At 38.5% G+C, this 24,419-nt stretch overlaps 1 protein-coding gene across 1 annotated transcript in view; it reads right to left on the bottom strand.

The window, feature by feature from the left end:
• Positions 1–2,778: 2,778 nt before the first annotated feature.
• LOC149029014 (external alternative NAD(P)H-ubiquinone oxidoreductase B2, mitochondrial-like) overlaps positions 2,779–24,419 on the bottom strand; it is an 83,195-nt gene continuing 61,554 nt past the window's right edge. Inside the window, exons 7-10 of the mRNA XM_089140117.1 lie at positions 7,432–7,704; positions 7,201–7,322; positions 3,547–3,666; positions 2,779–3,414 (exon numbers count right to left, since the gene is read on the bottom strand). Coding sequence (XP_088996243.1) covers positions 3,327–3,414; positions 3,547–3,666; positions 7,201–7,322; positions 7,432–7,704 — 603 coding nt within the window. The 3' untranslated portion in view covers positions 2,779–3,326. The remainder of the gene's footprint in view (positions 3,415–3,546; positions 3,667–7,200; positions 7,323–7,431; positions 7,705–24,419) is intronic.

Genomic DNA, 24,419 nt, shown 5'->3' with positions numbered 1-24,419 from the left:
AACCAAAGAAAGCGGTAAGGACAAACAGTAAGCCACTGATCCAACATCCTCAAGAATCTCATAAGGTCCAATATAACAAGGACTAAGCTTTCCCTTTACATTAAATCTCATTACCCCCTTTATAGGTGATACCTCCCCTACTTTAAATTCAAGATCAGTCTTCTCTTATCCGCATAAGATTTTTGTCTTGATTGAGTTGACTTAATCCTTTCCTTAATCATGTCCACCATTGCACTTGTAGCTTCGATCATTTTCGAACCTAGAATTCTTCTCTCACTGGTCTTGGTCCAATACAGAGGTGTCCTACAAGTGTTTCCATAAAGTGCTTTGAACGAAGCCAAGCCTATAGTTGATTGATAACTATTGTTATAGGAAAACTCAACCAAAACTAGGTGTTCATCCCAATTTCCTCCCATATTTTTACCATACAAGATCTGAGCATATCTTCCAAAATCTGAATTGTCTGCTCTGATTGTCCATCTGTCTGTGGATGATGAGCTATACTCAAGTTCAATTGGGTTCCCAATGCCTTTTGTATACTGTTCCAAAATCTTGAGATGAACCTAGGATCTCTGTCAGACACAATACTCACTGGAACACCATGTAGTCGCACTACATTGTCCACGTAAAGTCTTGCTAGCTTATTCATAGTGTGAGTAATCTTCATAGGAATGAAATGAGCTGATTTAGTCAATCTATCAATGATCACCCATACCGTATCATTCCCTTTGCTTGTTTGAAGCAAGCTAGTCACAAAATCCATAGTAATGTCTTCCCACTTCCAACTAGGAATAGAAAGAGGCTGCAGTAATCAGGATGGCGGTTGTCAAACTGCTTTCACATGTTGACAAGTGTCACACTTCACCAAAAAATCTTCTACATCATTCTTCAAACCAATCCACCAAAAACGTTTTCTTAAATCTCTTTACATCTTTGTACTTCCTAGATGCACTATGAAAATTAACTGATGTGCTTCTCTCATAATCTTTTTCTTAAGCTCTTTAACTACTAGCACACACAATCTTCCTCTAAAATCCAATGCACCATCAGTAGACATATAGAAATCGGGTTTCGCATCAGGATTAAAAGAAATCTTCTCAATCTTCTCCTTCAATTCCAGATCTGAACTTAGCGAAAAGTTGCTTCTCTCTTAACCTTTGCAAAGTGAAATGAAGTTGCTTCACATGTTCCTCTTTATTCTTTGAGTAAATCAGAATATCATTGATGAACACAATTACAAATTTAACCATGACATCGTGAAATACTTAGTTCATCAAATCCATAAAAACTACAGGGTCATTCGTCAAATCAAAAGGCATGACCTTAAACTCATAATGACCATACCGTGTTCTGAAAGCTGTCTTGCAAATATCACTAGACTTCACTCTAAGTTGGTGATATCCAGACATCAAATCAATTTTCCAGAACACTGCTGCACCCTTCAATTGATCGAAGAGATCATCTATTCTAGGTAGTGGATACTTGTTGTTGATGGTCAACTTGTTCAACTCTCGATAGTCAATGCATAGACGCATGCTACCATCTTTCTTCTTCACAAACAAAACTGGAGCTCCCCAAGGTGATACACTAGGCTGTATAAAACCTTTATCCAAGAGCTCATTCAGCTGGTTTTGTATTTCCTTTAGTTCGGTAGGTGCCATTCTATACGGGGTTTTTGATACTGGGGCGGCTTCTGGAATCGACTCTATGGTAAACTGAAGCTCTCTTTTTTTAGGCAAACCTGACAAGTCTTCTGGAAAAACATCAACAAAGTTATTCACTACATTGACTTCTTCAAGCTTCTTTTCCTTCTTGCTCTTGCTTCTAGATGAAGCATTAAGCGACGCACTTTCAACCAATGCATTCACTTGCAACACTGCAGTCAAAGTCTTTCTACTTAACCTTCCTTGATCACCTTGAAATTCAAAGGTTGAATTTTCATCAACATGAAATTGCAGTCAAAGTCTTTCATATTACCCTTTCTTTTATATTTATATGTTAGTAATGAGTTATATGTATTCCATTTTCTGCGAAGCTAATATTAGAGTCAGGGTGGAGAGATGTTATAATATAATGCTCATCCCAGGATTATTTCTGTCCTTTTATATTCAATTTAGGATATGGTGGTCTTATGTATTTGTTCCAGGGGCATTATGGTCAACCACTTGTATTGTATAAAAAACGCTCTTCAGGATTTTACGTTCAGTTGTTGTCGATGTTATTTGAGTCTATTTGGGGTCTCTAGGGTTCTTCTATCTTGGTAGTGCTCTGCTTTACGTTTTGTGGTGTTCTCTCTAGCTTGATCTCTAGGTGATGAAGATCTGGTCTTCACGGAAGCATGGATGAAGCCCATGCATCTGTGTTTTCCTTTGCTTGGTAAGATCACAGAAGTTTGGACAGTATAGGTTGTATATCATTCAGTTTCTTTACCGCATCTTGTATTCTTGTTTGAGAATAGGTGTGAGCGTATGCATCTTTATACACCTTTGATATTAGTTTGGTGCATGAGACAGCGAGTCACAAAGACTCATCCACCTTCCAAACCAAGTAAAACGTGGTGTGTTCCTTACTAGTTTGTCATTATCTGTCATTCTGCTGCTTAAATATATATAGTTTCTTAACATATATTATTTTAACAACCTAATATTCTAAAAGCCGCCCCAACCATTCCCTACATTTTTTGTAGTAAAGAGAAGAGAAATTCAAGGTGACAAACGTATTATTCTAACACCACCCATATCACTGGTGGTTGGCGAGTATATCCCACATACTATTAATTTTTTCGGTTTTGTCAGATCTGATTCTTCATATCAACAATCAAAATGTAGTGTTGCCATATGTTTCCGTCTCACTAATAAAAAATGGCACTTTCCACATTTCTTTTTCTCTTCTTTTTGGTAAAACACTAGCAAAATAGAGGAAATACATTTCTTTAAGGCACAAGGACTGGATACATGTATAGGAAACTGACCAAATTATCATCCATGCAATCAACAGTGTCACCCTGACTAGGGTATGGGCAAGGTCAACAATATACATAGAATCAACCTACACAATGTCCCTGCCATTTTTCTGTTCTGTGGGATATGTTACCCTAAAGCCACAGTTCCTGCGCAATGGCTACTAGACGCCACATATTGTTTGTTTCCATGACGAAGTTTTTCATCTTATTTTTATGTCTTCCACCAGAGTAGAAGAACCCACAGAAAGGCACGGATTAATTTGATAGCAGGCTTCAAACTGGAAGCAGTAACAAATTCGAGGAAACAATGCATAGAGAGCGAGCACAAACTTGGAAGCAGCCTGCAAGAATTCAAAGTTGTGTCTCAGATGCGACTTGAGTCTCTCCCAAAAATGAATCGTCTTGTCCAGTCGGATATAACCAAAAACCTTGTTCGCCAACTGACTTGCTTGCTGAAATAGGGAACAAACAAATATGAGTGTCCAATTATCTACTAACAGACACATTGACAAGCTAACAAACATGAAGCAGAAGCAGCATTCAAGCAGATTATAGCTAAGAAAGCAAAGAAGCAAAGAAATCACCTTGCATAAACAGAATACCAAAGCCACTGGCTGCTGTGACCTATTGAAACCCAATCTCCGGGCAATTGAGCTGCAGTTTGTTCTCCTCCCAGGGGAGCAAATTGCCCCAAATGCTTGTACCTTCAGAGGGAAAGCATCAGAAAATCAAGCCACAACAATAACTCAATTTTTTCCCCCTTTTTCCTTGTTTCTTCTCACAGTCAACTCAGTTAGATGGAAAAGCCAAGTAATCACTAATATTAGATGGATCTTGTGTTACAGAGCTGTAATATCACATCTGTTTGGGTTTTCTTTTCCACCTAATGACTTACGGTTTGGGTTGGATCCTCCAACAAGTTGTGTTTTTATTTTCGCTAATTGTAGTCAAATTGTTGGGAAGAAAAGCAATGGTAGTGTTACCAAAACCCTGGTACAAATGGTAGAAATCTACGTATTGTACCATAAATCACAGTTATCATTCATCATATGAAAACCACAACATGAGTAAATGAGATCAGATGCAAATGCAACTAGACAAGTGTTAAAATATGTTGGCATTTATTAATTAATTATAATATGCCCAAGGGCAAAATTGGAAACTCACTTTTGGGCGGTTACAAAATATAGGGTTATATATTTTAGTAACCACATCACTTGTGTGATCACATTACGCAAACGTGAGATTTCTAAGAAAGGCGACTCTCTCTCTCTCTCTCTCTTTCTCTCTCCAAGAAACGTAGGAAGGAGAAGCTTTCGAGTATAAAGACATAGAATTTACCAACATTGGCATCAGAGCCTAGGTTCCTGCGATTCCTCATTCCTCCCAATTGTTTGTTTTTCTTGAATGGATCCAATGGGAGGATCAAGGGTTTATAGAAACTCACTTGGAGAATCCAAAGTTTAACGGAAACCCATGGAAGATCGATGGTTTAATAGAAATCCTAATTTTTTATGTTCGGATCCAAGTGGGAGGATCCTTGTATTTTTTCCATTTGTGAAAATTGCATGAATTGATAATCCATGATGAATATATATATTTTTTGTTTAATGTTTGTTGGATTTATCATGTGTTTTTTTTATGAATTTTTTGGGAGGAAAAACGGATTTTTTTTGTTCCATGTAACCGAAATTTGTAAAAGAGAATCACTGATGCCGTTGGTCCACAGTGGACCAGACATAATTTTTGTCTGGTGAGAAGACAAAGAGATTAACACTTGCCCTTGTGCAAGTGGGAGATGTTGGCATTTATTAATTATTTATAATATGCCCAAGGGCAAAATTGGAAACTCACTTTTGGGTGGTTACAAAATATAGGGTTATATATTTTGGTAACCACCACATCACTTGTGTGATCACATTACACATACATGAGATTTCTAAGATCTCTCTCTCTCTCTCTCTCTCTCTCTCTCCCAAGAACCACACGGCATTTGGGTTGTGGAATACATTCCCTTTCCTCGTGATTGTGGAATTAAACTGGTGACGATTTCGTGGAGGAACCAGGACGTGGATCCAATTTATTTCCGCTGCAATTATTCTATATTGGGATAAGTGAATCCAGGTAAGGATTATTCTCCCTTCTATTTTGAGTATAGAGATATAGAATTTACCAACAAAATAGGTAAATGATCCTAAGGAACACTCAACACATCAAATTTCTAAATCAACTGATTGTCCACTTTCTGTTTGTTGTCTTCCACTCACATTCCGCTTAAAACCCAAACTGCACAACCACACCCAAATTTCTCCAGCAACCCCCGCCCTATCTCCAGATAAAATATCCTAACTTCCTCTCCCCCACTCCCAAAAAACATTAAAATACATAAATAAATTATAAAAAGGTAAAACAAAAGCCTTCCTTTCTTTCAACGACTTTCCCCATAATAATTGGGCTCCCTCAACACCTGAAACTGCACTCTGGCATGGGAGGGAACCATCCCAGCAACAATTAAAGCAACAAAGCAGGACTACTATTGCCCTTGGGGATGGCAACGGACAGCACAAACTGGTGCCTTTTCTTAACATGTACCCCTTCGGTTTTGTATAACCCAGTAATGGTTATGGTTCCCTGACATATTAAGCATACCTCCTGACTCTTCAAATGAAAAAAAGAATAATTATTTAATATAACTAACATGATTTGGAGAAGAAAAGAGAAGGCCAAAGGAAGTTAATCATGGCAACTGGGAAACAACAGAAGTAATGATATAACTGAATATCTGGAAGTGACTAGTATGAATTGCAAAATATGAATACAAGGTTATAGACTGCAAATAATTGGACAAAGACTTTGTTACATTTGATCCGTATACAAGAAATAGTGTAGTACATTAAATCAGGAAAATTGAAAATACTAGAAGAATAGAGATAAGACATGTCGTTTTACACGCACAGATTTAATTCATCTTTCTATTCCATATAAATAAATAATGATGATCAAATGAATATTTAAAGATAAAGAGACTCTTAAACCAACTTTTTTTATGCTTTTAGATTGTGTATCAAGAGGGTGCACATCAGTCGTGCACATGCTCATTGTTCCTCTCTTCAGTTTCTGTCTCAGTTTGTTTCCCTTCCTCCTTTTTGCTCGGATGTCCAGAATAGTAACATTTGAAGATACGTGAAGATCTCTTGTAAGCAGATTTGAAGATCTTTGAAGATTCCTCTAATCTGAATTTTTTTTGAATACTTTATATTTTATGAGTGCAATATTTTCTTTCCTTTCTGATGTAACTCAGTTTGGGAAAGTATCCCTAGACTGAGAGTAGAACTTTAACAATTAATAAAGCATGTGTAAGGAGGTGAGGATCATGTAACTCTCTCCCCTTCTCCTTGTTATCTTTTCCTTCTTCTCCACTCTTCTCTTCTGTGTTTATACTGTTCTGACTTTCTAAACTGCAGGTTCTATTACAATTTTTACCCGAGATTGATTTTGACTCTTCAAATCAAAGTTTAAAACCAAGCACGAAAATAAATTATATCTGAAGATTGAACTCAACGAATGCAAAAACAACGGCAATTTAGAACAGGAATGTGACTTGAGGAATCAACTGACGGTTCTTCCGTGATTCAACGAGGAATCAATGGAGGAGTACTAATTCAAGTTTGGATTAAGACAGCGTACACGCTAAACATAGATGAAGGGGGAGAGTGTTTTTCCTTTTCTTTTCTTTTACCCTAGACAGAGGATGTGTCAGGGTTCTGGTTTGGCGGGAAGGAGTTCTGGACTATAAAAACGATAGGCCAGGAGGTGTAGAACATCAAATGGGTCAAGAGTGATTAGACTATGAATCTAGGCACCACGCTTAGAACAATTCTCATAACACTTTTAGTAACATTTGACTGGTTCATAGAGCTTTAAGCTTTTGATTTTTAAGCTGATTCACCTCATTCCTAACACTGGATATGTAATTCAGATGCCATATCCAGCAGCCCCCAAAACAGGGGAATCCACTTGTCATGTGAGGACGAAGATGGTGTTTTCAGTTAAAAACTACAGAAAAGGAAATTTCAGGTAAAATATTCTTGTAATATACATATTTCACCTGAAAATTATATTTATAGGTTTTACTTGGAGAAAAGGAGCCCAAAGACATTATATGTAGTAAGTTCAGAAAAATCAAAACTGAGCCTTAAGGAGAACACAAGTAGGACATCAAAAGTAGTTGAACTTACTGAAAGGGACGAAACCGATGGCGTCCTTCTCCTCTGAACCTGATAGGACCTTCAGGATTTTCTTCACACTCTTTCATTCGGTTAAAACACCTAGCAAGGTACGTACCTTGTTGAGCAGCAACCTGGAATACCCACCATATGATCAAAAGGATATTTAAGTAGAAGTTTATTAGAAAAATACCAGACAGTGCAAACAAGCTAAACGTATCAAAAAGTACCCCCAAAAATCACCTGAGCAGTTGCAGGAAGATTTTTCATCTTGGAATCCACTTCCGAAAAAGCTGACTTCAGTTCTTCAATATCCAGTTCAAGAGATTTCTTTTTATCGTCTGCTTTTGAATCCTTTAGCAGATCTACAATATTTTTCATCCGCTTATTCTTTAAATAGAGTTCCACCTGAGGGTATCTGATTTTAATGTCTTCAATGACATCCTGGACTTCTTGAATTGTAAGAAAACCAGAATTATCCTTGTCTGCTTTATCAAATATCACTGCAATGTCCTCCTGGATGTGGATTCCCAAAAGAAAATGAAAAGGGAAGAACAAAATAACGAAATAACATGCAATTTAAGAAGTTACATTCTATAGTCTACAAAAAGAGAAAGTAGTATAGTGCAAGTTTGATTTGACAGTTGAATGTTTAAGGATGTAAAGAATAAAGAAAAAGATGGAGAAGATAGTGGCGTATCACGTTGTGACTTGTGACTATTCACAACACTATCATACATCACTCAATAAACAAAAGAGGAAACTTACATCCTTGCCCCTAACCCCCCCCCCCCCCGGTCTCCCTGAAAAAGGGAGAGTTAATGTCATACATCCCAACTTGCATAGAAAGTACTGGGTTGACAAGGAATGAGTCCCTAGGAAAGTTAGAAGTTAGGGATGGGTCAGTTCAGGTAAAAGACTAGGATGTTGCAGCCAAAGGAAGAAGTAGAAAGATTGAGAGAATTGATTGTGCAAGAGTATGAAGCTTACCCAAATTTTCCTTTCAATTAAAATAACCTTAAGTATCCCTAGGGAGATTAAAGTAAAACAAGGAAAAATACAACTTACTTTGTCTTGTAACAAGACGTTACAAGACAGTGACAAAAGTACCCTAACTCCCTCCTCAAGCCGGAGAATAACTGCCATGCACTCTCAGCTAGTATAAGAGAGCTTTAACTAGCTAGGGATGATACCCTGAAGATGCTTGCCATTTGGTCACCTGTCTTATAGCAAAGGAGTGCAGATATAACCCTAATCCAGCTTTTTCTTTGATTAAGTGCCTACCGAGATCAAAGTCTTTAGTCCAATCATGTTGCATGGGCAATGCTTATAGCTACTTTGTGGTCACAATAAATCCACACAGAATCCTTAAAATCAAAGCCCAACTCTTAGTCAACTGCAAAGCCATTTAAGTTCACATACTCATGAGCCATACATCTAAATTCTGCCTCAGTGCTCGATCTAGCAACACCTGGTTTCTTTTCACACCTCCCAGTTACCAAGTTTCCACCTACAAAGCTACACTAACCTTATGTAGTGTCTGAAATAGAGCAAGACAAGTCAGCATTATTCTGCCCTCTATCCTCAAGTGGACATACTTGGCAAATAAGAGTCCTTGTCTGGAGTAGATTTCGAGTACATGATGATCCAATAAATAGTATCCAAGTGCCCTCTCTTGAGGGTGTGCATGAACTAATCACCACCCAACTGCATGAGTGACGTCTGGCTGAGTCAAGGCGAGATAAATTTGTTGGACTTCCTTGCCTCCTGCCCCAGTCTCCACAAAGTTTGACTTTGATCAATTGGAGAACTAGCTTGTTTATACTACAACTGTCCTATCTCTTTCAAAAAACCGAAAACAAACATTCTCTAACAAATATTGATCTCTTTCTATGATTTACATACTCCAATACCTAAATGTGCTTCAACAGTCCAAGATATTCAATCTCAAATGGTTGGATTAGGAATGATTTCAATCTAATTATTTCATCATTATCATTCCCAATCACAACAATGTCATCAACAAAAAACAATGAGGGCTGTAACCAAACATCTCCAGGCTGGAATAAATATGGTCTGGTCAGCTTAACTCATCTCATTCCTTAGAATGGCTTGCCTAAACCGCTCAAACCCACCCCTACGAGACTGCTTCAAGACATAAAGTGCCTTTTCTAGAAGGCAGACTTCCCCTTCTTTTGAAGGAAACCTAACACCAGTTGGAGAATGCATACAAGCCCTTCTTTTTAAGTCACCATGAAGGAGAGTATTTTCTATCAAACGGATAAAACGGCCAACCTCTATTGGCTGCCATTGATAGGATAACTCCAATTAAGTTGTGGTTGGCCACCAGGGCAAATATCTCTTGATAGTCAATGGCATATACTTGGCTGTGCCCTTTGGTCAAGTGTGACTAGTTATTATCTCTCCACAGTACCATCAGATTGGTACTTGATTGTTAGACCTATCTGAATCCAAATGGAATTCTCCCTCAATAAAGATCAGTAAGGGTCTAAGAACTGTTCTCAAGAGTCATCATTTCATCAAACAAGGCCTTTTTCCAATCTGGGTCAGGCAAAACCTTAGTGACACCACTTGGGATGGAAGAGGAAGTAGGACAGAAGAAAAAGGCAACACTAGTAGGAAAAATAGCATTACAGAAGACACATGTAGCATTGAAATTAGTGTAAGTTCACTCTTCCTTTCAAGTAATAATGGAAAGATCTAACTCTGACAGAGGAGGAGCCTTACCTGACTAAGGAAGCTCAGCTCCAGATGTGGATCAAGAAGGGACTCTTGTCAAGTCCTCTTTCCTTAACCCTTCAGGCTTTCACTATTTTATTTTACACAATTGCTTTTTATGTTTCCTAATATCATGTAGAGAAGTGGAAATAGGAAACAAAGTGAGAAACAGGATGGTATCACTGGCAATCTGTTCAATTCCATTGCTCTCCCCTAAAGAGGATGTTGATATGGAGAAAGAAAGTAATAGACTCAAAAAGAAGGTAAAACCTCTTGATAGAAGTAGCCTTTGGTAAAACCTCTTGATAGAAGTAGCCTTTGGGAGGAAAAAAGGTAACAATTATACCCCTTTTGGTAAGCTAAATAGGCAAGAAAGATAATTTAAGTGCTCTAGGGCCAAGATTTGCTCAAGCTGATTTATTAACATGAACATAGCAGACACACTGAACATTTCAGCAGAAAGAGGCCAGACAGAAGCTTCGGGTGAAGCAGTTGCTAGAGAGGATTTGAAGCCAAAGATCAAAAGATCTTATGGACATGGATATCAAAAAGGATACTCCTAGAAATTTCCAACAAGTGATGGTTTATCTCAACCACTCCATTCTATAGAGGATCATACAAGCAACTAGATAAATTGGTCTCACAATCAGTAAAAAAATGTTTAGCTACCCCATACATATACTTGCCCTCTCCTACCAAAACAAAAAATTTGGATGATGGTATCAAACTGGGTATGAACAAAACAGGTAAAAAATTTCTAGAACATCATAAGTATTATTTTTTATTTCAATAAAAAGGTCCAAGTGGAACACAAAAATAATCCACAAAGAAACAAAATAACATCTAGACAGAGTAAGTAATAGAAGCAGGACCCCAAGCATCAGAATGAAAGGAAAATTAGATCTATTACCATGATTAGGAAAAGATGAATGACAATGTTTAGCAAACATACATGGTTCACAGTAAGAAACATAAGAAGAAAAAACAAAGTAAACAAATGTGGTAATTGCTTTTTCATAATATTAAAAGATAGATGACCCAAATGTTGATGCTAAAACATCACTGGGTGTCTAGTAGTACTGTCACTCTTCCACAAACATAAGACTGATCAAGAGGGAAAACAGGTGCCTTAGAGTCAGAAAGGTAGACCGTTTCTCTTCACATCCATTGCCAACTATCCCCTTTGTCACCAAGTCTTGCAAAAGATAATATGAAGGAATAAAAATGTGGAACAACTTTGATGGAACTCTTTACCCATTCTTTCTCATCATAGCTATCTTAACAAATAGCTTTCTGCACTTATTTAGCTTTGAGGTTATAGAGACCTCCATATTTCATTACACAAACCATCCCCATACTCTGTTACTTCTTCAGTCTTTGTTTTGCATCATCATACACCTCATTTTATCTTCTGCTTATTTAGTCCTTTGCCATGTCTTAAAACATTTATTCTTTTGACTTAATGGCTGCTTAAAAATCATCATCCACCTCTAAGTCTCTCTTAAGGCTTGTTAACCATCCTTTGTTTCACCTAGCACATCTTTGGCAACACTCTCAATACAAGCCATCATCTTGTTTCACCATCACACTGCTGCCTCCCTCGAAGTCCCTCTTCCATTGGTTTGATCCCATTGTCAGAGGCACAGCCATCCCAAACCATAGGTTTAAGGCATGACTTGTATGCACATAGACACCCCACCTCAGTTCAAGATCTTATAGGTTTTGAACGACCCTGTCTCCACCATTAGATCACAATTACCAATAGCATAAAAGAGAAACCAATTAAGCATAACAGTGAAAAGAAAGAATAAACTATTGTTAATTAACTTATCAAAAGTTCTAACAACATTAATCAACCATTAGAGTAAGTAAAATCAACTACTTTCTATTTCCTCCCCCTCTTTCTCTATGCTAGTCAATGGCTCCATGGCTGGCTTCTTCCATTCTCATGTTGGGATCCAGTCTGCCCCTTTTCCCATTTTTCTCTTCTCCCTCGTTCTTGAAATCCTCTCTTAGAGCATCCAGTCCAAAACATATCTCCACCTCATCTCCCTCTCACCAAATGCAAATCCTCCAACCTCATTCATCTTGCCTTCATTGATATTGATAATCTCATGGTCTTCTGCAAAGCTGATTTTGCCTCTTATCTCCAATATCATGGCCTCTCTTCAGCTTTTTGAATCCCTCTTTGGTCTTCGCATTAATATCCTCAAGTCTAAACTCGTCCTTTCTGGCACCTTTGGCTCTCTCTCCTCGTCCTTCCTCCATATCAATGGCTTCTCTTTGGGCTCCTTCCCTGTCAAGTATCTACGCCTCCCTCTCATTCCCGCCCATCTCTGTGCCCACCACTACATCCCTCCTCCTTGACCAGATTCATCAAAAGCTTTAGCTTTGGAGGGGAATATCCTATCCAGGCAAAGTTGTTCACAAAAATCAGTTCTTCGGTCTTCCTATATTTACTAGTGCGGTCTTTTTGCTCTCCCTAGATCCACCATCCATGCCATGAGATATCTCTTCTGTAGCTTCCCTTTGAAAAGGTCAAGACTTGAGATTCCTCCACCCAACCAGCTAGGCTTCTGTCTGTAAGCCCAAATCCGAAGGAGATCTTGGCATTCGGAAGATTAGGGACTATAACTGTCACATCCCACCCTAAATCCACCAAGGGGGTACCCTATCTGGATTACCCGAGGGAGTGAATCACAGTCCTACCGATCAAGTTTAGGAACGATCATAGTCACTTAGCACAATAATATAATCAAAGCAAGAACAAATCTTTGTATTCAAATAATTTAATAATAAAAGTCAATAAAGGATCTCAAAAGGATCACAAAGAACATCAGAGTGCGGAAATGATACAAATAGAATAAATAGTCAAAGTGTGAAGAGAAGGGGGGAAACCCATCCTATAATAATAGCGGAAGGTAGGTCGACAAAAAAATAAGGATTTCAACCGGTTCCCAAAGTGACAAGGGAACAAACTAAACTACTGTCTCAACGAATTAAATAAAAGGTTAAAAAGGAAATGAAATGATATCCCATCCCTAACACATAAGTGCAAAACCGAATTGCTCCAGATAAGTCCCAATCTCGGACTACTAGTCTTTATCAACTTGTTCACCGTAACTAGTGTGGTATGAGTCACCAACTTAGTCTTCAGAGTGTTGACCGCCATAGTCAATAGTAATAGTACCTGCAATAGAGTCTAACAAAAGATGTTGCAAAAAGGAGTGAGTTCAAAAGAACTCAGCAAAGCAGTTATTCCATAAAACATAAGCCATATGATACAAACCATAACATAATGCAATATGATATGAAACACATGATGCAAATATGATTCTAACTCTGTGAATGCTAGTCTCTAAGGTAGACATGCTTTAAGTCATAGCACCATACTTCTTTAGGTAAGTCCCAGTCACTCAATCACCAGGGGGAATTGGGTCCTGCATCCCTCTTGGACAATCCATGGCTGGGGTTGCGGTCACCGCTCTCTCACATCACCATTTGGTCTAAGTATTGGCGCATGTCAAAGTAAAGCCTAGCTCAATGCAAGTCATCTACTTAGTCATATCATGTCAGATCCAGATACATCCATTCCTCCCATCCCGGGATCCTTTCCGGTATCCTTCACACTAGAGTCACGGATATTACCCACCGGACTCACCAACCCTATTGGTCATCCACAAATAGTAGACGGGAAGCTCTCACGTCCTCTCACGGATATGACCCACCGATCTTCGAGTGCCCATGAGCCCAAGTCTATCCATTTGCAACCCTACCAATAAATGGTTCCCACAATGTGATTCATGACCTCTCACAGATCATTTCATCGGTCTTGAGTGCCCACAAATCCCCACTGCTACCACGGGTCGTTCGGTCTCAATGCCCTTCCAATTCGAGTCTGATACGACAGGGACATCCTAGCCAAACATCACTAGACAAGCCCTATGCATGTCATCCAATAATCCGAAAAAGTGTCGATGGGCACCTTCGGAGAACATCCCATACTATTCCCTCCAATGCCCAAGGATAGAAGCGTCAATAGGACACTTCCCAATTCCAAATTATACCTAAGCAATTACATGCTCAAGTCCATCATACCATAAATAATTCATACATCATCATAATAGAAGTTAAGTCATAACATTGAAATGATTCATCATATATAAAAGTAACAAGAATTACTAATCATTATAACAAGAACATATATAAACACAATGTTACTGTTCTAAAGCATATACAGCAGTCCTATGATATCCAAAAGAAATAAAGAAACTATGTTCGCTAAGTTATGAATATCAAGGCATAGGCACATAGCCTATGTATTTATGGCGATAACCATCCTTATCTTAAGTTGAGTTGATGATGATCCAAGAGTCACAAAAGAATGATCCAAAAATAGTGTTAAGACCCTAAACAAACATAAATGAAAGGTTAGAGAAGAAATCGAGAAAATCGGAGGTCGAACGGGTCAAAACTGGGTGAAGTTGCAGTCAACAACATGTTTGGTCGATGCTCTTGGTCGATGGCATCGACCAAGGCTGCAAGGTGGATTTTCGTCCGAAATCGGTCTTCCGGGGCTCGGATTGATCCGGAACTTGGAGGATGATTAATAACAATGTAAGAACACTACCTAACAAGTATTATCATAATCCAATAGTCCAAATGAAAACCCCCAAATAGAGATCCTATGTTCTAAAGACAAGAATTCTAGCATTCATCAGAAATCGATGTAATTGAAAGGGAAGCTAGAGAATTAGTTGGGGAATGGGTTAGGAACAAGATTACAATCATTTGCAAGCCAGAAATTAGACTAATCATACTCCACATTTCAGTCTAGTACAAGAAATCAAGTTGCTAAGCAAGGAATCATGGTAATGCATATGCAAGGATCAAGATGCAAGTGAGGCATAGCAAGAATGAAGGCAAATCAATGTAAATGGGAAGAGACATTCATGGCAAGGTGTTTGCAAGGTTGCAACACCTTGGCCATGGTCTCATCAGTAAAAAGAAGAAGAGAGGTGAGTAGGATAGAGAGCAAGAGAGAGAATCATACCTTAGAAGATGATAAAGGAGTTAAGAGACAATGATTGCAATGATTGGGGGCAAGAATACATCACAAATACCAAGAGAGTGCCTTGGGAAGCTCCACTCTTGTTCTCAGTGGCTTAGATGAGTGTAATAGGGTTCAAAACACGAGGCTAGCATATATAGATGAGAGAATATTCCAAAAGAATCATTAACTTCGAGTCTGGGAAACTTTGGTCGATGCTCTTGGTTGATGGCATCGACCAAGGAGGATCGACCAAAGGCAGTTCAGCAGAAAAATCCAGAAATAGTTCAGCAACTTCGGACAGGAATTCAGAGAGCTATACGGGGTCAAATTGAGTGGGGTTTTCTCCTACAAGTCAATCAAGAAGTCTAGTTTCAGGAAATACCTTCGGATTGAGCATGGGAGTTCATTTGGTACTTCAACTAATTCAACCCTCTTCAATGCGCAGAATTTCACTAAACACTGACAATGTACTCAAGGGGGATCATCATCAATGTCCATAGGTTTCGGGTCAAACACCATGTCTTCCATAAAGAGGGCCCACAAGGACTTCTTCCTTCACTTCGGGACATTGGATTTATCCCTAAGGAAAAGGTCGGACATGACCTCCTAAGGTTTTCAAAGATAATAAAACTGAAATCAAGTTCTAACATTAAGGTCTAACACCAAACAAGTCTTTCTTTATCTCAAAACAAATAGGGTGTCCTGGTTAGGTTTGGGCTGGATTTCACAATAACATTGGCAATCTCCTAAAACTTATTTGGAATCTCTCCTTCAAAAAGAACACCCTGGGTAAATTGTGTCTACTCTTACCTCCTCAAGGACGACTTTATCTAGACCATTCCCCCCTTCCTAACCCCTCTAGGAGTTGGAGATCCATCCTTGCCCTCAAGCGCTCCCCATCATTACCCACTCCATCGCCGACAGCTCCAACATCTTCTTCTGGTTAGACTTCTAAAACCTCTTGGTATCCTCTATAGGAACTAGATCAGTCTACTCTGATATCCTTAGACACACTCCACCCCCCCCCCCCCAAAAAAAAAAAAAAACAAAAAAAATGAAATACAGAAAGAGAAGACTTCCTCCTCACCAACGAAGCTAGAATATCTCCCTGCCCTCTCCCTAGATTTTCATCAGATTTTCTCCTTCCTCCCCTTCAAAACCTCTTCCCTCTCAGAGACTCCCTCATTTGGCTACCCTCCAAGAAAAGTTCCTTCCTCCGCTTCTAATTTGAACTATAATAGAACCCCTTCCCCCCAAGGTTTTCTAGAGCAATCTTGTCCAGTTCAAAGGTCAAATCCCTCTCCAAGCTTTCGTTGCCTGGAGAGCCTTATCTCATTTTGTGCCCACCTAGTCCCCTCTCATTAGCTGTTCCATCCAAGCCCCCCATGCATCATTTGCTTTGCCTTAGAAGACTCGGCTCACCTTTTCGTTGCTTGCATGTTCTCTCTAAGTTGATTTTGACACGTGTTGTTGTCAACATTGGCCCTTGTTTAGAGGCCCTCAACCATTCGAGATAAAGTGTTGTTGGCTCACCTCTCTTTGGTTGCTTCCATGGTGGGAGATCTCGCTCTCGAGCGAGATCTCGCCACTCCAAAATAGAGAGATCTCGACCAAGATGGCGAGATCTCTGGTCGAGATCTTGGTCGAGATTTACCAAAATTTTGGCGTAATCTCAGTGACCCATCTCGGTGGTTTTTAGGGCCTCAATTGGGCAGAAATTTGGCATTTAGTCTATTTAAGGCCTTTTGAACACATTAGTGGCCTTAGAATTGTGAGAAAATAACCTTAAGTATGTCTTCTAAGTCAACCCTATTTGTAAAACCGAAATGTAGAGATATCAAGTAATTCATGTTATCAACTATAAAGTATTAAATACATTACACATCAAACTATCAAAGAACTTACATGTCTTCAAAATTTTACAACCATAAGAAGTTTTAGAGTTTTAGTAAGTCATAAATCATAATGCATAAGTTCACAATCACAAGAGTATGTGAGTAATAAGATTACAAGACTACAAGACAGCAAGAGTATCACTCAGTATTCTACATCAACTGATTCTGAACGGTGGCCACATATGACTCCCAAGTCAACTCATCACTATAGTATGTCACATATAGGTTTAAATGTCACATTAAATTGGTTTCCATGAAAGTTAGATCAAAGCTTATGGATCAACATATATTTACACTAGACTCACACACCCATTTTAGAATATTCTATTTGAAAAAAATTCAAATTTGGGGGAAAATCTTACCTTTGTTGAAGATCTAGTTGAAATAGGCTTGAATGATGATAAGTTGATGTTGTAGATGTCTTAAAGATGTTTAGAAGTTGAATCCCCAAAGAATTCTAGCAAAAAATAAGTTTCTGGCAAATTTTGATGGTTGCAGTGAGAGAGAGGTGAGATCTCGGCGAGATGTGGCGAGATCATGGCAAGATGTGGCGAGATCTCCCATCTCACAGATCTCGTCTCTCCTCTCATCTCGCTATCTCAAAATAGCGAGATCTCTCAAGACCTCCCACCAAGGTTGCTTCCCCATCGCTAACACTGTGGGAAGCTTCTTTTTAGTGCTTGTGTTGCCCATATTGGTTGGAGCGTAACCTTCGTAGATAGACCTCCAGATCCTGTTTTCTTGAGCAGATTTGGGAGGCCATTTGCAAGGATGTCAGCTCCAACCTCTTATGTTCTTGTGCCCAAACCTTTGTTACATTCCCCAAGGAACAAGCTTATTGTTGTTTCCTAAAGACTAGATTCTTCTATGCCATTCCCTTCTAGGCATTGATAGCCAAGTCCCCTCAACGCTTCCCCCCCCCCCCGTTTTTCTTATTTTTTCTGTTTCAGGCAGTGTTGGATTCTACTAGGAGTTCAATTAGAGTTTGTATTCATGTAAAATTCTATTTCTTGTTACCCAGGTAAGGGTATTTATGTAATATTGTACTTTCCACTTAATTATAAATAGAGGGCTTGAGATCATTGATCAATAAGCCATTCTACCACAATCGACTTTCTCAACATGGCATCAGAGCCTAAATTTGATTAGGATCTTCTTCTATTTTTTCTTCAAACCCATCGCAGATTTTCTTTTCTTTTTTTTCCAAAACCCATCGCAGATTTTCTCGTAATTCTACAACCGTAATTCTGCAACCACTGCAGGAATTTTCTGCAACCATCGCAAAAATCCCAATTCTCTGAAATTTTCTGCACCTATCGTTCAGGAATTTTTTGCACCTATCGTTCTTCAGTTTTGGACAGAAATCTGCAAGAACAACAAAAACAGACGGAATGAAGAAGAGGAAAGAGAGGAAGAGAACCACTTGCCACTGCTTGTCGCCGCTACTTACCGCTGTTTGTCTCTGCTCTGCTGCTTTCTGCTGCTTCAAGAGAAGCCAAACAGAATCTCATCCATTCCTGCTGATTCTTGTGAATCTCAGAATACCGCCATTGATTTTTCATCTCAAAAAGTGAGTTTCATCTGATTCTTTCGTCTAAATCTCTTATTTCAACCCTTGGATTAAGCCTTTTTCATCTTAATCTCTTCAAACCATATTTAGGTTTTGTTTTCCCTCCTTACTAAGTGTCTATTAGTCCAAAAAACAGAAGGAAACATAATATGATGTTTTAGGGGCTTCTTTGGTAAATTTAGACTTTTCAGGGGCTTATTTGTAAATTCAAATAGTTTCAGGGACCTATTTGTAAATTTGCATAGTTTCAGGGACCTGTTTGTAATTTCAATTTTTCCAGGGACTAATTGTAGTTTCAGCTTTTCTAGGGACTTATTTGTAATTTCCAAAGAAAAGAAAAACAGAAGAGAGAAAGAAAAGACAAGGGAAAAAAAAAGTCAGGAAGGAAAGAAAAGAAAAAAAATGGTATTCTTTATAAGCATTTTTTGAATTCTATCATTTGTTTGGGTGATTTGGTTATTGCATTCTGCGACATTTCAGTTACTTTGAAGGGGTGAAGACTGAAGAACTACAAACAATTCTTTCAACATGGCAACCACTGATGGTACTACTCCCACTGGCTCCGAACATTACCCCACTCAACATCCTCTTTCGGTAAGATTTGATGCAACAAATTATTTGATATGGTCTCGCTCTTCTTACCTGACAATTGTTGGAAGAGGCCTTGTTGGACACATTACGGGCGCCACTATCAAACCTACTACCATAGGTGTTTTACAGGATAAATGGATCTTGAATGACTCTCTTATTATGTCATTTCTTTTGAATTCCATGATTCCAAATATTGCCTGTGGATATCTATTACTTGATACTATAGCCCAAATCTGGAAGGCTACTACTAAAACATACGGATAGTTGGAGAATGATGCACAAGTTTATGAGCTACGAAAGAAGCTTTATGAGACTACCCAAAAGGAACTGATTGTAGCTCAATATTATGCCGCTTTGCGATCTCTTTGGCAGGAGTAGGATCATTATGGGGATTATCACCCCACTAACCCAAATGATGTGACTACTTATAGGAAGCACATTGATAATATTCGAGTATATGACTTCTTGGCAGGTTTGAGTGTAAAGTACGATCAGATCAGAGTGCAAGTATTAAGTCGTTCTCCCTTTCCTACACTATAACAATCTTATACTCTTGTTTAGTGTGAGGAAAGTTGTCGATTAGCCATGCTTCATACTTCTATTATGGAGAAATCAGCCTTACAGTTTGTTCGCATTATATCTGATGCAGCTAAGGAGATTGTCAAGTGTGAGCACTGTCACAAACCTCATCATACCAAAGCCAATTGTTGGAAACTGTATAGGAAACCTACTGATTTTAAGCAAAAAAGAGCATAAAGAAAGGGAAAAGCAAAGGCTAATCTTTCTGAGACAATTTCCACAACACCCTCTACAAACGTTTGTTTTTCACAGGAGGAGTTAGCTACTCTGCGACGTATTATGCAGTCTTCTACTGCCTTTATAGCCTCTACTACTCATACCAATTCCTACCTTGCTACTTCAGGTAAAACTTTTACAGGCTTCCAAGTTTCTTCCATTTCTACTCCTTGGATCATTGATATAGAAGCAACAGATCATATGACAGGTTTAACCTCCTTTTTCTTACAACATTCTCCAACTTTAGGAAAAGATAAAGTTTGAATTGCTGATGGCTTCTATTCTTTCATTGTTGGAAAAGGGACCATTCAGCATTCTCCATCACTTTCTTTGTCTAAAGTTTTACATGTTCCCTCTTTCTCTACTAACTTGCTCTCTGTCAGTAGTCTTACACATGACTTGAATTGCAAAGTGACTTTTCCCATCTTACTGTGTCTTCCAGGATCTGGTCACGGGGAAGAAGGTTGGACATGGTAAACAAAACAATGGACTTTATTTGCTCTAGCCGATTGGAGGATCTACTTCTGCTTTAACTACATCTTCTAATCCAATCCATTCGGTAACATCATACCTTCATCAGTGGCACCGTAGGCTAGGTCATCCCCTTCTAGGAACTCTTAAGAAAATATTTTCTGATTTGGTTTCTTCTTGTAATGAGGTTGATTTTTTTTATGAAGCCTGCATTTTTACGATGTAGACTCGTTCTACTTATTTACCTTCTCTTCATAATAGAAAATCTATTCCTTTTATGCTCATTCATACTGATGTGTGGGGTCCCTGTTGACGTGTGTCTATTACTGACCATAGGTACTTTGTTACTTTTATTGATTGTCACTCTCGTTCTACAGGGATTTATTTTTTAAAACAACAAAAAAAAATGAGGTTTTCCGATGTTTTCGTGATTTTCATAATATGATTAAAACTCAGTTCAATGCCACTGTGAAGATCCTTCGCAGTGACAATGGCACAAAATATATTGATAGTGAATTTCAGAGATATCTCTCTGACTTTGGCATAATACACCAGATCAGTTGTGTTGATACGGCTGCCCAAAATGGGGTTGCCGAAAGGAAGAATCAGCATCTTTTAAGGATAGCCCGTTCAATTATGATTGCTATAAATGTACCTGACCAATATTGGAGTGATGCTATACTCACTGCTTCTTGCCTTATAAATAGGATGCCCAGTAGGATACTTGGTTTTAAATGTCCTAATGAGATTCTCCAAGGAGTCTCTTCTTTTATTATTCCCCCAAAGATTTTTTGGATGTGTGTGTTATGGCAGAATCACAGACCACCAGAGTAAGCTGGCTCCCTGTGGCCTACGCTACATATTTTTGGGGTATTCTGCTACTCAGAAAGGGTACAAATGTTATCATCCTCCTTCCAGGAAAACCATTGTATCCATGGATGTAATTTTTAATAAGTCTTGCCCTTACTATACACCTCTCCAGGGGGAGAGTCCTAGAGGAGTGGTGTTTCTTCCAACTCTAGATCTTCCTATCACACACCAACACAACTTAAGAGTTCAAGAAGGGTTTCCTGACCAGGGGGAGACTTCGGCCAGTATACCTGAGGACTCTAATCCTCCCCCTTCACTTTCTGAACCATGTGAAGAACCTAGCCAGGGGGAGACCACTCTTGTAAAGCACACTATTGAGGTCTTTCAAAACCAGATTGAGCAGAATAAGGAGGTGCAGACTTATTAGAGGAAGAATTAAACCGGCTAAAGCAGGTGGAGAAAGGTGACATGTTACCACTTCAATCTCCTACTCAGAATCAGATTTTACTGTTCCCCCTGAGGTATCTTCTTCAGATCTTCCTATTGCTGTTAGAAAAGGAGTCGGATCCTGTACTCAACATCCCATAGCTAAATATGTTTCTTATAACTCTTTGTCCGACTCCTACCGTGCTTTTATATCCTCTCTGTCATCTGTATATGTTCTTAAAAGTTGGCAAGAAGCCTATGCTGATAAGAGATGGAAGGCAACTATGGTAGAGGAAATGCAAACAGTGAAGAAAAATGACACTTAGGAGCTGGTTACACTTCCTCCAGGAAAAAAACCAGTGGGCTACAAATGGGTGTTTATGGTTAAACAAAATATGGATGGATCAGTCAACAAGTTGAAAGCTAAACTAGTTGCAAAAGGGTTTACCTAGACCTATGGGATTGATTATCAGGAGACTTTTGCCCATGTTGCGAAACTAAACACTGTCAGAGTTCTGTTGTCTGTAGCTGTGAACAAAAACTGGAACTTGCACCAACTAGACATAAAGAATGCCTTCTTACATGGGGAGCCAGCGGAAGAAGTCTATATAGAAATCCCACATGGTTTCTTCGATGACAATATTGTAGGGAAAATTTATCGGTTGAAGAGGTCAATTTATGGGTTAAAACAGTCTCTTAGATGCTGGTTTGGACGCCTACTAAAGGCAATGACTTCTATTGGGTATAAGCAAAACAATGCTGATCATACACTATTCGTCAAGAAGTCGGGTACTAACATCACACTTCTCATTGTCTATGTAGACGATATTGTCATGACAGGGAATGATGGTGAATAAATTCAAAAGTTAAAGGACTTTCTTGGTAGAGAATTTCAAATTAAAGGTCTAGGGAAGTTACAGTATTTCTTAGGGATTGAGGTGGCTCAATCAAAGAAATGTATATTCCTATCCTAAAGAAAGTATGTCCTAGATCTATTATCAAAAGTGGGAATGTTGGGGGTGTTAAGCAGTTGATACCCCTACTGAAGCTAGAGCTAAACTTAAAGAAAAAGAGGGAGAACTAATGGACAAAGGAAGATACCAAAGGCTGGTAGGGAAGCTTATTTACTTGTCCCACACCAGGCCAGACATCGCTTATGCCATAGGGATAGTGAGCCAATTCATGCATGATCCATATTTAGCTCATATGAAGGTTGTTACCAGAATACTACAGTATTTGAAAGGAACTCCTGGAAAAGGAATACTTTTGTCACCCACTGATAATCTAAAAGTAGAAGCAATACACTGATGCAGACTGGGCTGGATCTCTAGAAAGGAAGTCAATTTCAGGTTACTGTACTTTTGTTGGAGGTAACCTAATTACTTGGAGAAGTAAGAAACAAAATGTGGTAGCTTTATCTAGTACTAAAGCTGAATATAGAGCTATGGTTCGTGGAGTTTGTGAGCTACTATGGTTGAAAGGCTTGCCGCAAGATATTGGAGTCCAAATTCCAAACCCTATAATGTTATATTGTAACTGCTATTAGTATTGCTAATAATCCGGTGCAACATGATCAAACTAAGCACATTGAAATTGATAGGTTTTTTGTCAAAGAAAAGCTGGAACAATGGCTTATCTGCATGCCTTTTGTAAGATCTGGAGACCAAGTAGCAGATGTTTCACTAAGGGTTTGAAAGAAAGAGATTTCTTTCCTATTGTAGGCAAGTTGGGCATGACTAATATCTATGCCTCAACTTGAGGGGGAGTGTTGGATTCTACTAGGAATTCAATTAGAATTTTTATTCATGTAAAATTCTATTTCTTGTTACCCAAGTAATGATATTTATGTAATAGTGTACTTCTCCACTTAATTATAAATAGAGGGCTTGAGATCATTGATCGATAAACCATTCTACCACAATCAACTTTCTTAACAGGCAGTGTATTCACCCCATACGAAAGAAGAAGAAAAAAATACTCCTAATGGCAGTACAGATGATGTCATCACTTATCAATACATGTGCATCGTTTTTCAATTTCATGTGAATGCATGCAACTAGTGAGATAGATAATATGTAATATGAAACAACCTAAAACCAAGACATACATCATATTCCTTCTTTACTTACCCTTATCACAATATGCAATATCATTTCCTTTCCCAATGCATTATCAAATCAAAGATAATACATGCATGCATACAACATAATATAAGACTATAGAAACACTTTGTAAATTAAGACCAAACACCTAGTCACTTGATCAATGACTTATTAAATATATAGAATCGATGTGTGCCATATACAACCCCACAATGATTGCCTCTTGACCTAAACAAGCACAATAATAACAAGCATAAATACAACATGCACCATTACACCAGGTGCTAGACAAATCCAGGACCAAATATTGTTTTGTTCCAACCATTGGTTGACCCCTACCAGCAGCAGTTGAGCTAAGACTCAACATTGGAAAATGTAAGGGGGGGGGGGGACTCCTAAAGAAACCGCACCACTCGGTTCACAAAGAAACTGCAAAAGCAGACTGTTCTCCCAAATTCCTAATCCTATATCCACTCAATTTGATTGATTGTTAAATCTGGAAAGCTGAATAAAAAACCCTCTCCTAAACTTGCAATCAACAATGCAACAAAAGTAAATAACAAATTAAAACCTAATTGCCTAAACCTAAATCAGAATGACAAAATCATTAGTGAGATTAAAAAATTGTTAGAAACAACTACATGGTAGAAATTGTATGACAAACTCTAGAGCATAGTTAAAATAAGTGCATCTCTTAAACCTCAAAATCATGTAATAAAGATGTTCCAAAGGGATTGGGAGTAAAGAGATCAATGTAACATATCGGGGATATCAAATCT

This window comes from Hakea prostrata, chromosome 1, assembly GCF_041222555.1.
Source record: "Hakea prostrata isolate BN-2017 chromosome 1, UWA_Hpros_2, whole genome shotgun sequence".
Classification (NCBI taxonomy): domain Eukaryota; kingdom Viridiplantae; phylum Streptophyta; class Magnoliopsida; order Proteales; family Proteaceae; genus Hakea; species Hakea prostrata.
This window is presented reverse-complemented; position numbering and strand designations above follow the sequence as displayed.